At 42.5% G+C, this 13,575-nt stretch overlaps 1 protein-coding gene across 2 annotated transcripts; it reads right to left on the reverse strand.

Annotated features, from left to right (window-relative positions):
• Nucleotides 1-356: 356 nt before the first annotated feature.
• TMEM167B (transmembrane protein 167B) lies at nt 357-5,641 on the reverse strand. 2 transcript variants are annotated; one of them, XM_031680352.2, is made up of 3 exons: nt 5,490-5,641; nt 3,378-3,570; nt 357-2,886 (listed from the first exon to the last, which is right to left on the reverse strand). In XM_031680352.2, exons 1-3 carry the CDS (start codon nt 5,497-5,499, stop codon nt 2,688-2,690), a joined length of 402 nt encoding a protein of 133 aa, XP_031536212.1. In that variant the 5' UTR covers nt 5,500-5,641; the 3' UTR covers nt 357-2,687. The 2 variants fall into 2 exon arrangements, with proteins under 2 accessions (XP_031536212.1, XP_006197452.1); XM_006197390.4 differs by having other exon boundaries at nt 3,439-3,570; nt 5,490-5,637.
• Between the last annotated feature and the right edge of the window lie 7,934 nt (nt 5,642-13,575).

Consider the following 13,575-nt stretch of genomic DNA (forward strand, 5'->3'; position numbering starts at 1 on the left):
GCTAACTGATCATCTTATCTGAAGGAAGAAAATCATGGCTGGCAATGGCAGATGATACTTGTATTTTAGTAGCAGTAGTAAGTAAAATGTGTCAGGGAGTGTTACCTACATTATTTCATACACCTCAAAATGTATTCATATATATATGCTTATATATACCAGTTCCCTCAAAAGGAAAAGCTGTACCTTCATAGATTCTGAACTGTATCATACATTCAGTGGCCATCACAAGGAGTTAATAGGACTGACAGTATTCAGTAACGTAAACTACAAAGGTGTACTATGGACAGAACCCAGGGAGTATTGAACAAAGTTCAATAATTCAGCATGTATTTGACAAACTAAATGAATAAAAATGGTAGGGAAAGAAATTTTATTTTCAAGGATTTGTGCAGACAATGGTGAATAAAAAATTTTTATTTCAACTATAAAAAGCTGAATTCATTCCACCCCAGTATAAGGGTTTATGGTGATGCCAGTTTGAATCTGAGGCAATATTGCTATCCCCATTCTTCCACACCTAAAAGACTCTCTTAGAGGAACAACTTCCTACAATTTTCAGTCAAAAATATACAACACATCAATCAAAGTAATGAGTTAAATAGGTTTCTGCTTATCTGCTCACATAAAGTCGACATGAAGTAAGCTGTGTATTTGTTTCTTGCTGTAAATTACCTTCACTTTGTGTACTTTTTGGTACATTCTGGCAAGAAAACATCTCAAATATAACAGTTCAAGAGTTTAGGTCAAGCTGACCCACCCAGGAGGCTGTAAAAATTGACTTGAACAAACTAGAACTGTGCAATGGGACGAGTTTAAAATATGAAACAGCTCTAAGCACCAAGCTTAGAGATAGTAGCCCTATTAGAAAACAAAAGTCATTAAAGCTACAAAATAACAAGTGCAAAACATGCTGAACCTGTATTTCCAGGGAGTGACATCCCCACTGGCCAACAGGTTCCAAACTCACACCTACAAGGTGTAACTCTTCCTTCTGTTCCACTAGCTTTCCTTTCTCTCGTGTGAAAGATCCTCAGAAATGACAACGCACAACATATGAATCATTGACATTTACCTTGTGGACCAATTCCTGTAGCGATAACAGCCACAACTCCCAGCTGATCAGACATGTAGTGTTTATTTGATGACTTTCTATACTTCTAGGAACCCTCAAAGCACTAAATTGCGTATTTCAGAAACTAAACTTCCTAGCAGCTTTTGTTCTTTTGGAATAAAACAAAAGCCAATTTACTACCACAAAGGGGTCAACCACAGCTAACTTTTCCACAGTCAAATTTTACTTTAGTGAGCAATTCAACTGGTAGACCTCTGTCTATGCTTGCTTTTTACAATAATTTAATTTTAGACCAACTCTTTTTTTTTTTAAATAGAGAAATTCTATACTTCATAAATGCAACAGTTAATCCTTCTGCAGATATGAGGAGGAGGAAATGGATAAGTCTTCCCTTCAAATGTTGAATCATCTAAAATTATTTGCTCAGGAGTTACCATACTCCATGGAAAAGTCCAACAACCTCAATTGCAAACCTCTGTTTTCCACTACTTTAGAAGAACCCTCATTTCATTCATGGATTCTATGAACTGTCCAAACATGTCTATGCATGTCAGCAACTTCTCTCACTCATTCTAATTTCTCATGTTCTTATAATTTCCAAGAAACAGCTATAGAATACTGCAACATTAAGAAAAAATTAAGAGTGGGCCAAGAAACACAACTAAAAATTCCCATAATAACCCAGATTTAAACAAAGAATAAGTTTGTATCTTGAAAAACATGACAAAACTTCCATCTAACATCACAATAAATTCTAGATGACTTTACTAGTATACAAATTAATATACTAGATTTGTTTATTTTTTTCTACCCTAACAGCAAATATATTAAACAATTATTTCTTCAATAGTTTCTCTTTCCCCTAGTGGTGGCATTTAAAACAGTAACAGTATTGAGCACTCAGTAATTTAGAAAGTATTTTAAAAGTTTTAGGAGTAGCAACAGTTTCCATATACCATTTGATGGAGTGAAGTTTCCTTTAGGGAATACTGGTGAACAGAACAATGTTTCTTGTCTACCTTACTCCTTTCTGGTCTCATCACAGAAAGATAATTTCCAAATTTTATGCAGGCCCAGATTCTCTTGGCAAAACTCCTGAGCTACCAGCACACAACCATAGCTGTTTCATCTGTTCTCTTTTTTGCAGTGACGATCATGCGTCTCTCTTATGTCCCCAGATGGGTATATGAAAGACAAATTTTCAGAGCCAAAAAGTTTCTTGGCATTGTATAACGCCTATTTCCCACCCTGCCCCTCCCCCCAGCCCCCTGCAATTTCCCAAATCCAAATCAAACTGTTAAAAAAAAGTCAAGTCTTGAAAATTCTTTCTCCTTCCAAGAAGTTTGACCACAGCCTATGTCCTTCCCTAATGAGCCTCAGTTTGAAAAGATCTGATGAGGGACTGAAGAACAAAATAGATGACAGATTTTTAAGCAGGAGACAAGTAATCGTATCACTGAGGGGTGTAATTTATCTGGACGTTAGATGCTCTCTGCTGAGGGCTGATTTACACACAGGTCAAAGGAAGTTGGCTTTTTGGAGTCCCCTGAAGCATAATGTTTGTAACCATGAGGAATTTTCCCCACATATGGTAGGGACAGATGCTGTGGTGTCATCCTGGGGACTTTGATGATTTTAGCTGAGCTCCCCTACGCTGGGCCCAGGCCCCGACAGGTTCTTCACCCTCATCCCCCTGGTTGGCAGTTGGTGAAATGGATGCTTTAGGATTCATTTTATAAACAGGACGTAAAAGGCCATTACAACACAGGCGATTGCCACAGCAGCATGCAGCCTGGTTCCAATCACAGCAGCTAGCGAGAAAAAATAAAGAGAAAAGAAATCACACCCTGCCCTTCATATAAGTACTGGCTTTCAAGGTGATATTTTGAAATCTATAGTCAGAGAGGAAGAGACCCATCAAGGGTCTCAAGAACCCACCCAGGAATGTATTTAAACACTACCCTTAGGCCCTAGGTTTTGGGGGAATATACTGTTTGTTTATATTTCGTCCTATTTTGAAAAAAGATTTAGGTAAGTAGGATTCCAGATGAAGGTGCCCAAAATAAAAAGTAAAAAAGCTTTTTAGTTAATAAAATCAAAACTTAAAAGCAGCTCCAATATATTCTTTACAAAAATTCAGAAAAAACTTTTCGTTGGAAAATATTCCTCCCAACAATTCCAATCCAGCCTGAAATTCTTTCATTCATGTACGTTTACTCTGTGGAGAATATGAATGCTAACGTGGAGCTCAAATGAACAATTATGTAAAAGTGGAACCACGTACAATCCCAGCCTACCTGACCCCCATTCTGAAGCACCTCGCTGTCCAGAGATGACAATCTCTCCCTGAACAGATATCTTACCTTTGTAAAACACACCCCAAACTCCCTTCTTCTCTGATAGCAGCCAGGTTTTGAGACGAGGTACTTTCTTGAAGTAGGCACAGGTGCAGACAAAGAGCAAACCAAATACGAGAATCCCATCCAAGGAGTACACTGTTACAGAAAGAGATGAAAACCTTTGGTGTGGATCTAGCTTGGGACAGGTGATCTTACTGGAGAACAGAGTGTGATATAACAGCAAGATGGTAACAGTGCCAGCCCTTGACAACAGGGAGCCAAGGTCCTGGGACTAGCAAGGTTAGCTTATTGTTCCTCAAATCATTTGCAGTCATCTCCCTTACAAAAATTTCACTGCCCCATCCTTTCCCTTTTCAAGAACTATAAGTTCTGAGAAGAATGTGTCTGTTTATGTGGAATCAGCCTCCTAGGAATGGCCAGTGTTGGCAACAGGTTGAGAGAGGCGTAAGAATCCTTGGAGCCTGAGCTGAGAGAATTAAACAAGTTCTTATTATAAATCACTCATGTGATACAGAAGAGCTAGATATTTAGCCAAGTCTCTCAGACGTGCATCTGGTGGTGAAGAATATGTTAAGGCAAAAGTAAAGTTTACTGGAAATTGCAAGAGTTAGAATCCATATGACTACAATTTTCCTATGCTTGTCTTACACTTCATGCATGATGTTCTATTTACAAACCAAATTTCTGCCACAGTAACAGATTCTTTAAAAAAAAAAAAGTATCTGAGACTTCAACATAGTGGGTCAATTGGGGGAAAAACAGCTTTTAACAATGATATTTCTTACATATGTAAACTGAGCTATTTTCTTATAATCACAGTGAATCACCCAAGTGCAAATAAATAAATAAATAAACAAAAGGGGATGGGTGACTAAAACCTATTCAGTAAATATGTGTCCAATTGCTCCCTTATTTCTTGGTTCAGATGATTGATTTCGTCCTCTAGATGATGTCCCTTCTTGTACTGTGTCTAGTAACCTCAGACTTCTGACCATCCAAGAAGCCCCAAAAGGATATTTTTACAAAAACCAGCATCTGCCAATTCTGAACCACTCTATCTCCCTCTCTCCCTGCAGTAAACCTATCTCACAGCGAGGTGTCACACAGGAAAGGGTCCAGTAAATTAATACATACACTTAGTTTTTATGATGAACAGTACCTTTACGTGCTAGTCTTTGTCTCCCATAAGTTTTTGCAAAGCCAAAAGTTGTAAGGAGGTGAAATCTGAATCTTCAGTGCCAGGCTTATGAAGGTACTTTTGAGAAATGCTTTCCTGTGCCCCTCAAATCATACTGCCCAAGAGGAATTGTCATCTTCTTTCCTGTAAGATGGACTCTAAAGACCCTGTTTCCTCACAAAGGCCCTGTTTCCTGCCCTTCCCCGTAATTCCGAAATCATGTCTATAAAGTGTTTGAAGAGGCCTGGAAAATTAGGTCAGATAAACAGGGTGGCAATTGCCACATCATCTGTAGAAGTGGCAGTATCTTAAACCAACCCTTGCAACACTAGCCACGGTCTCCAGATGGGATCGCCCAGGTAGGACTGGAGAATCAAATTAAGAGAAAGCTTTCTGTCGTTTTAACAACACAAGAACTTTTTTAAGGGTCTGAATTCACCCCTCGAAAGTGTGGGGCTTGAAATCCTTTGTGATTTTTTGGTCCTCCCAACAAGCCTACTATCCAAAAGTATGAGAACGCAGAGGGCTGTGAGGAAGAGCCTCTCTTTTCCCCCCGAGCTAAAGCAATAGTTCAACCCGGACTGGCTTCTCGAAGTGGCTTGTAAGGGCCAGAACGAACTTCTAGGAGGCAAGAAGGGAAAACACAGGATAGGGACCAAAGACTCGGGTGGGCACAAGAGGCACTGGGGTTCCAGATGGGCACAGGACAGGGGATCCTGCGGAGGAGTATAGGGAACAGGAGTTGGGGCACCGAGAGGCCAAGGAGGGGACTTGGGTGGGAGGGGGCGGGGAGAACAGCCACGTAAGTCCCGGCTCCGCCCTCACCGTTTCCCCTTGTCCTGCACTCCCATCCTCCAATCTGGGAATTGGCTCTCACCGTTCGTCATGGCGACTGGGCCTGGGCCTGGATAGGGGGTCCGGGGGCACCGGTGGTAGCGGCGAAGTCGGGATAACCCAGCTACCGCTTGACACTTCCCGATCCGGGCCGAGGCGACGGGGCAGGAGCCGTAGTACGCAGGCGCAACGGCAGAGAGGCGAGCGCTGAACGCAAATCAGAAGTGACTAGCAGATTGCCGAGCTAGGGAGCCTGCGTCGGGGGAGCTCGCGTGAATACATGCGGGTAAGAAGAGCGCGATCCACGAGGCTTCTTGCGTGGCCATGGTAACCAAGTCCCGTTTGAGTGCCCCTGTAGAGTTAGTGCTGGGACATATCCTAACCTGCTCGCGTCGTTGTGTTTGAAAAGGTAAAGGCGTGCAGTTTTACACTTTACGCTGTGGCAGCTGCTCTGTGTGTGCGTTTTGGTGTGTCTGTAAGCTGCAGCCCACCTACAACGGAAAGGTCTCCGTCTGCAGCTTTCATTTAAGAGAACCCGGACTGCAGGGGTTAAGAGGCGGCACCTGCGGCCTCCGGACTGCCCTTGCTGCGCGGCTCGCTCTTACTCCTTAGGGAAATCTGGATAGTTAGGCTGCGTCTGAACTTTCAAATGAAATTAGGAACATTATAACAAACAAGTCTCATATTTCATATGCTAAAGCTTCACGTTGTCGGGAAACGTTCAGAGAATTGCCTGTTTGTATAGATTTTTCTTTAAACTATTAGGATTGTCTCGAATATCTCCTGTGTTTAGTTAATGCAGGGATCACCTCGGCCACTTTGACCCGGAATCGGCGACATCGAGACAGCCCTTCTCACAACACTTCCACAACTTGGCGAAAGATATCGTCAGTTTAATGGTAGGGGCAGGGTGGAGGAGACATAGCCACAGATCCCGTTTTACACATTAAAATCTTTAATTGCACACAACTCGACCAGCTGCTTTATTAGAGTGCGGGCGAAAGTGCAACTGAGTTCTCCGAGGCTGAAATAAGGTTACTAGTCCGCAGTTGTTGTCAAGGTCCTAAAGGGACCCTCTACCCCTCTTGCTACAGTGCCATCTGCTGGCTACAGCCGGCTTGGTTACGCAGAAGAACATCTACCAAATAAAACTGGAGTGGAGAAGCCAGCCAAAAAAAAAAAAAAAAAAAAAAACTCCGACGCAGGACAGGCCCCTTGCGAAAATATTCATAAATGCAGAAACCAACAAAAAACAATAAAAACTAAGGCAGCAGTAGAGGACAAAATAAGACAAAGCAAATAAATGCGTGCACGTACATAGACAAATCCTCCTGCCGGAAAGAACTGCTAAGGACAGAAATCACAGCTGAAAAACTGGGAAGAATGGTTAGCTGTCTCCTTACTAGTTCAAAGGATAGCACTAGTCCACAATATCCTACTGTTTCTTTTTTTTCCTTGTGTCTCTTTCTTCTTCTTCCTGCTTTTCCCACTCTAACATTTATTTCCTTCCTTTTTCCCACCACCATATTTTTCTTTCCCAGGTTTTTAAAGGTATTTTACCTTTTTTATTAAATAAAGTGAATCTCAGCAGATTTTTACTTCAAAATTAGTTGTACCAAGAATTTCATATTTTTAAAAATTCTATTCTGTTTTCTTCCTATAAAATTGGGTTATAATGGTTGCTCCTTTCTTGGGTTGTTGAAGGATTAAATGAATTACTATTTACAATAGCTGGCATGAAGTAAGTTCTCCAATAACTGTTATCTTTTAGTGTTGTTGTTGATTTATTTAAAAAATATTTACTAGTGTCTACTATGTGCTGGGCACTTTGCCAACTTTTCAGAAATAGAGGAAAAAACGAGTCCCTGCCCTCAGGGAACAAACTATATTGGGGAAGATAGATGAATAAACACATTTTAGTAGAGCACAGGCATTGTGTGTGTAAAGACATTACCTTTGATCTTCACAACTGTTTTGCAGAATATTTTTCCAGTGAGCAATCTGAGCTCAAAGAAGGCACATGGGTGAGATCACAGAGCTAGTCTGTCTGACTTCAAAGCTCCCTTCCCCTGTTATCACACTGCCTCAAATTAGGACGCTGTCCACTGATACCGATCTTTGATGATTTTGTTCTAAGCATCAGTGTTTCTGTCATCCCGAAAAGCCCCATAGCCTCACGCCAAAGCCTGGGTCACTGGCTCTTGCAGCCCAAAAGCAAGGAATCAATAGAGCCCCACAGCCTGGAGACTCAATTCAGACAGTCCTTCCTCAGTTCATTTCAGCCTCCACTGGAGGACAGGAAGTTGTTGCCAAACGCCTGTCAGTCAAGAACAGTGGCCTGTTTGTTAGGCTTGTTGCAGTCCCTGTGGTGAACGCTCATCAGTCACCGGGACCATGACTATGGCATTCTGGTTTAACCAAAGAGTAAGTTCACTCCCAAAGGCACAGCTTGCAACAATAGCTTCATTTGAATCACAACATATTTGAAAAGGGATGTCAAAGAGGCATTAATTTATGCTACAAATATTTGTTCCAGGACCCCTAAATCTAAGGAATGCGCTAGCCTTTGGGAGCTCAAAGGTGAATGAGAAACACTTCGTATAGGAGACAGGCTGTGTGTATAAGTAATCAGAAAATACAATAGAAAGAAGTGTTGCAGGAAAATGAAAACTAAGTGCTGTGGGAGTGTAAGTACGTGCTTTCAGCCGGAGAGCTCAGGGAAAACTGGATGGAGGGGCAGACATTTTAGCTGGGCCCAAAAGTCATGTAGCATTTCAATAGAAAAGAAAGGTATTCTAGTGGGAAAGAGTAGTGTAATCAAAGGCTTGAAGATGGGAAAGTACAAGATAAGTTTGGGGTGTGGCACAGTCTTCCCTTCCTCCTTCACTGCCTAACTCCATTCATCTCTCAGGCCTTAGCTCAAACTGTTGCCGGTAGGTGTAACTCTTTTCCAGGTTCTTGTCCCATCCCAGAACGAATTCAGAGACGAGGCACAGTAGTTAAAAAAAGTAAAGTGAGGATTTATTAAGGGATGGATAGTACATTCTCAAGGGGAGAGGGAATAGGCTCAGGTGAGCAGCTGTCCTGAGTGTTATTCATCAAGTTGGTTACATAGGGTGTAAAAATGAATGGGCAGAATATACATTGGGGAGGGAAAGATCTGGGGTCGTATTCCCAGATTTTCATCCCAACTCTATCTTTCCAAAGGGAGGAGGGATTTTTGTCCTTATTTAGTCTAGATCGTAAGTGTCATGGCATTGGGGCATGATGGGTACTTTAATCTGCAAGGCTAATTTTATTGTAATGAGGGCACAATGAGCAAAAGGTTACATTTGGACACTGGAAATTCCTGCCTTTTCTCATCTTCCTCGTTGGCCTCCAGGCTGCTTATCACCCCCAAAGTTGTGACTACTTATCAGTCTTGAGGTTCCTGCTTTTCTTTCTCTGCCCAGGGACCCTTGGTGCTTACATGATGTATACTTTCCTGTATTCGGCCCGTGTCTCTCCTTTCTGCCCAATTCCTGCCATTTGGCCTGCTTTCTCTGTTTGTATCTAGCTATCTGCCCGCTGTAACAAAACCTCATTTGCTGAAGGTGAGACAGGAAGGGGGCAGGGCACAGCCATTCAAGGAGTGCCACAGCAATTAATAGCAAAATGGTGAAAGATTCAACTCCAAGTAGGCCTTGAGGCTCAGGATGATGAGAGATTTAACTTCTAGTAGATCTTGGGCTTCATTATATGCCTATTGTAATATATTAGCATGGTGAGTAACACGCCCACAGGCACAATGGCAGTCCCGTGGCTAGCCACAAAAGAGTGGGAAATGGCCAACTTCCTGGGAATACTAGCCCCTTCCCTTTAGACTGGTCCTTCCACTTATTAGCATATGAAGCCACCAAGCCCATAAAAACCAGCAACACGGCGTCTTGGCACCTCGCGGCCGCCTCTCTCTCTCCATCTTCGGAGACAGCCCACATTCTGTCTATGGAATGTGTACCTACTTTTAATCTGAGCACCCAACCCCCACACCTCATGGCATTTCTCTTGCCTTTCAATGTGTCTCTCTGAATAAATCTACTTTCACTCAACTGTGGCTCACTCTTGAATTCTTTCCTACGCTAAGCCAAGGAACCATGAGACAGGAGGGAAGGGAGCAGGGCACAGCCACTCAAGGAATGACAGCAACAAAAATGGTGGAAGATTCACCTCCTAGTTGGCCTTGAGGATTAAGAGGTTTAACTTCTCATAGACCTTGAGCTTCATTATATGCTCATAGTAACAGCGGGATCAAATAACATGCCCTTGGGCATCATGACAGCCCCAAGGCTAACTGCAAAAGGCCAAAGAATGGGTGGTGGCCCAATCCCTGGGAATCCCAGCCCCTTCCCCAGGGCAGTTGGATTGATCCCACCTGTAGGTGTGTGAAGCTACTGAGACCATAAAAAGTGACAACACAACGCCTAGTGGCCCTTTCCGCTCTCTCCTTCCTTTGGAGACAGCCCGCACTATGTCTATGGAGTGTGTACCTACATTTACTTTAGCCTGAGCATCCAGTTCCCACACCTGTTTCCTTGCCTTTCTCTTGCCTTACACTCTATGCAGTATGCATCTCTCTAAATAAATCTACCTTAACTCAACAGTGGCTTGCACTTGAATTCTTTCCTGCGCAAAGCCAAGGACCCACACTTGGCAGGGTACGTCCCAGGGGCTCAACCGAGACCTGGGACACAGCCCTCCTCATGCTCCACATCTGTTTTCCTGCATCAAAGGGAGGCTTCTCTGACCTTCTTGTGTTCCTTTCCCCATCATAAGCTTCCGGAGCATACAATATCTATTTCGCTCATATCCCCCTGCTACATTCTTGAACCTGGGGCTTGTATTTATGTTGTCATTTTATCCACAGTCACATAGCAAGTGCTGAACATCTTACAAGTGCTTGATAAGTATTTGTTGAGTGAATAATTGAAGTCGCCTCGTGGAACTGGATTATAGAGTTCATGAAGGTAATGCTGATAAGCAACTTCTTGTAGTAGGTATTTATTGAAAAAAATCCGCGTATAAATGGGCCCACACAATTCAAACCTATGTTGTTCAAGGGTCAGCTGTATACTCTCCTCCTCCTCCTCTCTTTCTTCCTCCTCTTCATTTTTCTTCTATCTTTCGCTGCTTCTTGGACCATTTCTTATCTCTCTATCCCTTGACGGACTGTTTCTGAGGATCTGCCCTTTGCCTCCTTCCCTCACTTTTGTTCCTGTGTGGTTTTTAAGCTTGCCCTTGTGTTGATGTCTCCCTTGCCATTTTCTCTAGTCCTGATTTCTCTGGATTTTCCAGACTTCCATCTGTCTACAGGACATCTCCAGACTCTCAAACTCAGACTGAACTCATTTCCTTCCTCCCCAGTTCCTTTTCCAGTTCATATTAATAGCATTCCATCTGGATATAAACCTCTCTCTCCACAGCTCTCAGATTAATTCAGGCAAAAAATTCTGTGAATTCTACTCCTAAAGTTCCTTAGTCTTAATTCAGGTTCCAGCCATCTCTCATCCTAGGTGGTCTCCCTGCTAAAGTGATCTTTCTTTAAAAGTTGGGTCATGTGACTCTTCAGCCTAAAGACCTCCCAGGAACTCTGCACTTTGAAGGAAGTTCAGTCTCTGAAGAAAACATTCAAGGCCTTTCATACTGGAACTTAAGTTTCCTTCCAGCCTCATTTCCTGCGTCTGCACTCAACAAACTTGGCTCTGGCAACCCACCTGAAACAGCTTGTAGAAGCACAGTATGATTTTCACTCTCCAGGCTTCATTTCTGCTCTGCTCACAACACTGTATTTTTTTCCCCATTATATTTTGGATCTCAGGTTCAGAATGTTGACTTATTCACACTGCATGGGTCATGACATACTATTGTAATTGACCGTTCCCAGGTCCTTCACTTGTTACGTTTCTATGCATTCCCTTTATCCCTATTTTCATTTCTCCTACCCTGGAACCTTTCTAATGTATTTGATGTCTATGCTTTTTTATATGTTCCTGTAAAATATGTTTCTTGTGTGTATGTATTTTGTTATAGATCTCATTGTGTTTCTTCTTTTTAAATTTAGCACTATGTTTCTATGCTCTATCCACGTTGCTAGTCTGTTGCTTCTCATTGCTGCGTAGTACTCCTTGGTATACACTCAGTACATTTTACCTCTCCATTCCCCTGATAATGGACACTGAATATTTTATACCTGATCCCCTGGACAAGGCCAGTGTTTCATCACTACCTAACATAGCAGTTCTCAATCCTTTCAGACCCAACAATCCTCCTTAAATAACAAATATATTATAATGGCTGCTTTATTATTTTGCAATGAAATTCACAAGTAATATAACCTACTATGGTAGGCAGATTCTCAGGTAGCCCCCAGTGATGTCTACCTCCTGGTATTTCCATCCTTGTGTAATCCTCTCTTCTTGAGTGTGGGCTGCACTCGCTGACTTCTGGTGAATAGCATAGGGCAGAAGTGATAGATGTCATTCCTAAGGTTAGGTTACAAAAAAAACAAAAAACAAAACTGTGGTCTGGGATGTTCTTTCTACTTCTCTCCCTCATCTGTTCTGACAGAAGTCAGCTGCCATGTTGTAAGCTGCCCTATGAAGAGGATTGTGGCAAGGAATGGAGGGAGGCCTCTGGCAAGAGCCAGTGAAGGACTGAGGTCCTTAAACTAACAACAGGAACTAACTGAATCCTGCTGACAACAATGTGAGTGATATGGGAAGTGGATCCTTTCCCATCAATACCACAGATGAGATTTAGGCCCAACCAACACCCAGACTGCAACATAAGGGAGCTTGAGCCAGAGGTACCCAGCTAAACAGTACCCAGATTCCTGACCCACAGAAACTGTGTGATAAATGTTAGCTACTTTAAACCACTAAGTTTGGGGATAACTTGTTACACAGTAATAAATAACTAATACACCTAACTACCCCTATAATTAAAAAATGTAATGTCCCGACTGTAATATAAAGGTAAAATAAATACAATAAATTAAATGTGTTTCAATATGTAAATGCTCAGGCATGACTGCACTAGAGGGTGTAGTGATTTCAGAGGCTTGCATCTATATGTAGAGTCACCATGAATGCAGGCGCTACAAATGCAGACTGACTCTAGTGAGTATTGGCTACTGAAATTGTTACAAGTGATATGGCTTTTCATGACATTATTTCCTGAAATGGCTCACAGCCGTTGGTACATTGCAAACAAAACAAAGAACTATAACTCTCAAATTACAGGGTAGTTGCTGTTTTGGGAAAACACTACCAGTTCTTTCCTTCCTGTGTATCTTTCTCCCTTACTTTCACACAGAACCCTTCACTTATGACACTTCTGGTGACCAAATATGTGGGTTTTTTCCCCACACCAAACAATTCTACACCACCAGCTGGGTGTCCTACAATTTAACTCAATGCTGACGTTATTTACCTGGAGACAGTGTCAGATCCCACTAATTAAGGGCTTAGTCCCACAAGACTGCCCCCGACTTTAGAAGCCAATTACAAGTAGTAAGTTCCCCAGGTTATCCACGACTTCTGTCCGACTTCGCTGCAAATCAGAGGTTCCCATGACCTCCTCCCCTTTGGATTTGGTTATTTCCTAGAAGAACTCACAAAACTCAGGGAAACATGTTTACCAGTTTATTAAAGAGTATGATAAAGGAGCCAGATGAAAAGACACGTAGGGCAAGGTCTGGGAGGGTTCTGAGCATGGAGCTTCTGCTTCCACGAAGTTGGGGTGCATTAACCCTCCAGGTAAGTGGATGTCTTCCCCAACCTGGAAGCTCTCTGAACCCCCTACTACTGGAATTGTTATGTCTTGTGTTGAGGTGGGAAGCCCCATAAAAAGACCAGCAGGACCCCCAGGCAGGGCCACTTACTACTCTCCTGCCAGCACCATCTGGTTCCCTGGCCCAGAGGCTCTATCTCACTTTTTGCCTCTGAAACTGCTTACTTACCCCTAAAATTCTACGGGTTCCCTGAGCTCACTCCTGATTGGTTATTTCCTTCACTCCTGATTGGTCCTAACATCTGATTGGTCCTTTTGTAGTACTTCATTTGCATGGAGCTCACTCCTGATTGGCCCATTTC

This window comes from Vicugna pacos, chromosome 9, assembly GCF_048564905.1.
Source record: "Vicugna pacos chromosome 9, VicPac4, whole genome shotgun sequence".
In the NCBI taxonomy this organism is placed as follows: Eukaryota; Metazoa; Chordata; class Mammalia; order Artiodactyla; family Camelidae; genus Vicugna; species Vicugna pacos.

Bases quoted from the DNA above. Each gene is read 5' to 3' on its own strand.
- TMEM167B (XM_031680352.2), bottom strand. The intron at 2,887-3,377 runs GTCAGGTAGGCT...TTTTCTCGCTAG, and splicing joins CGAGGTGCTTCAGAATGGGG to CTGCTGTGATTGGAACCAGG.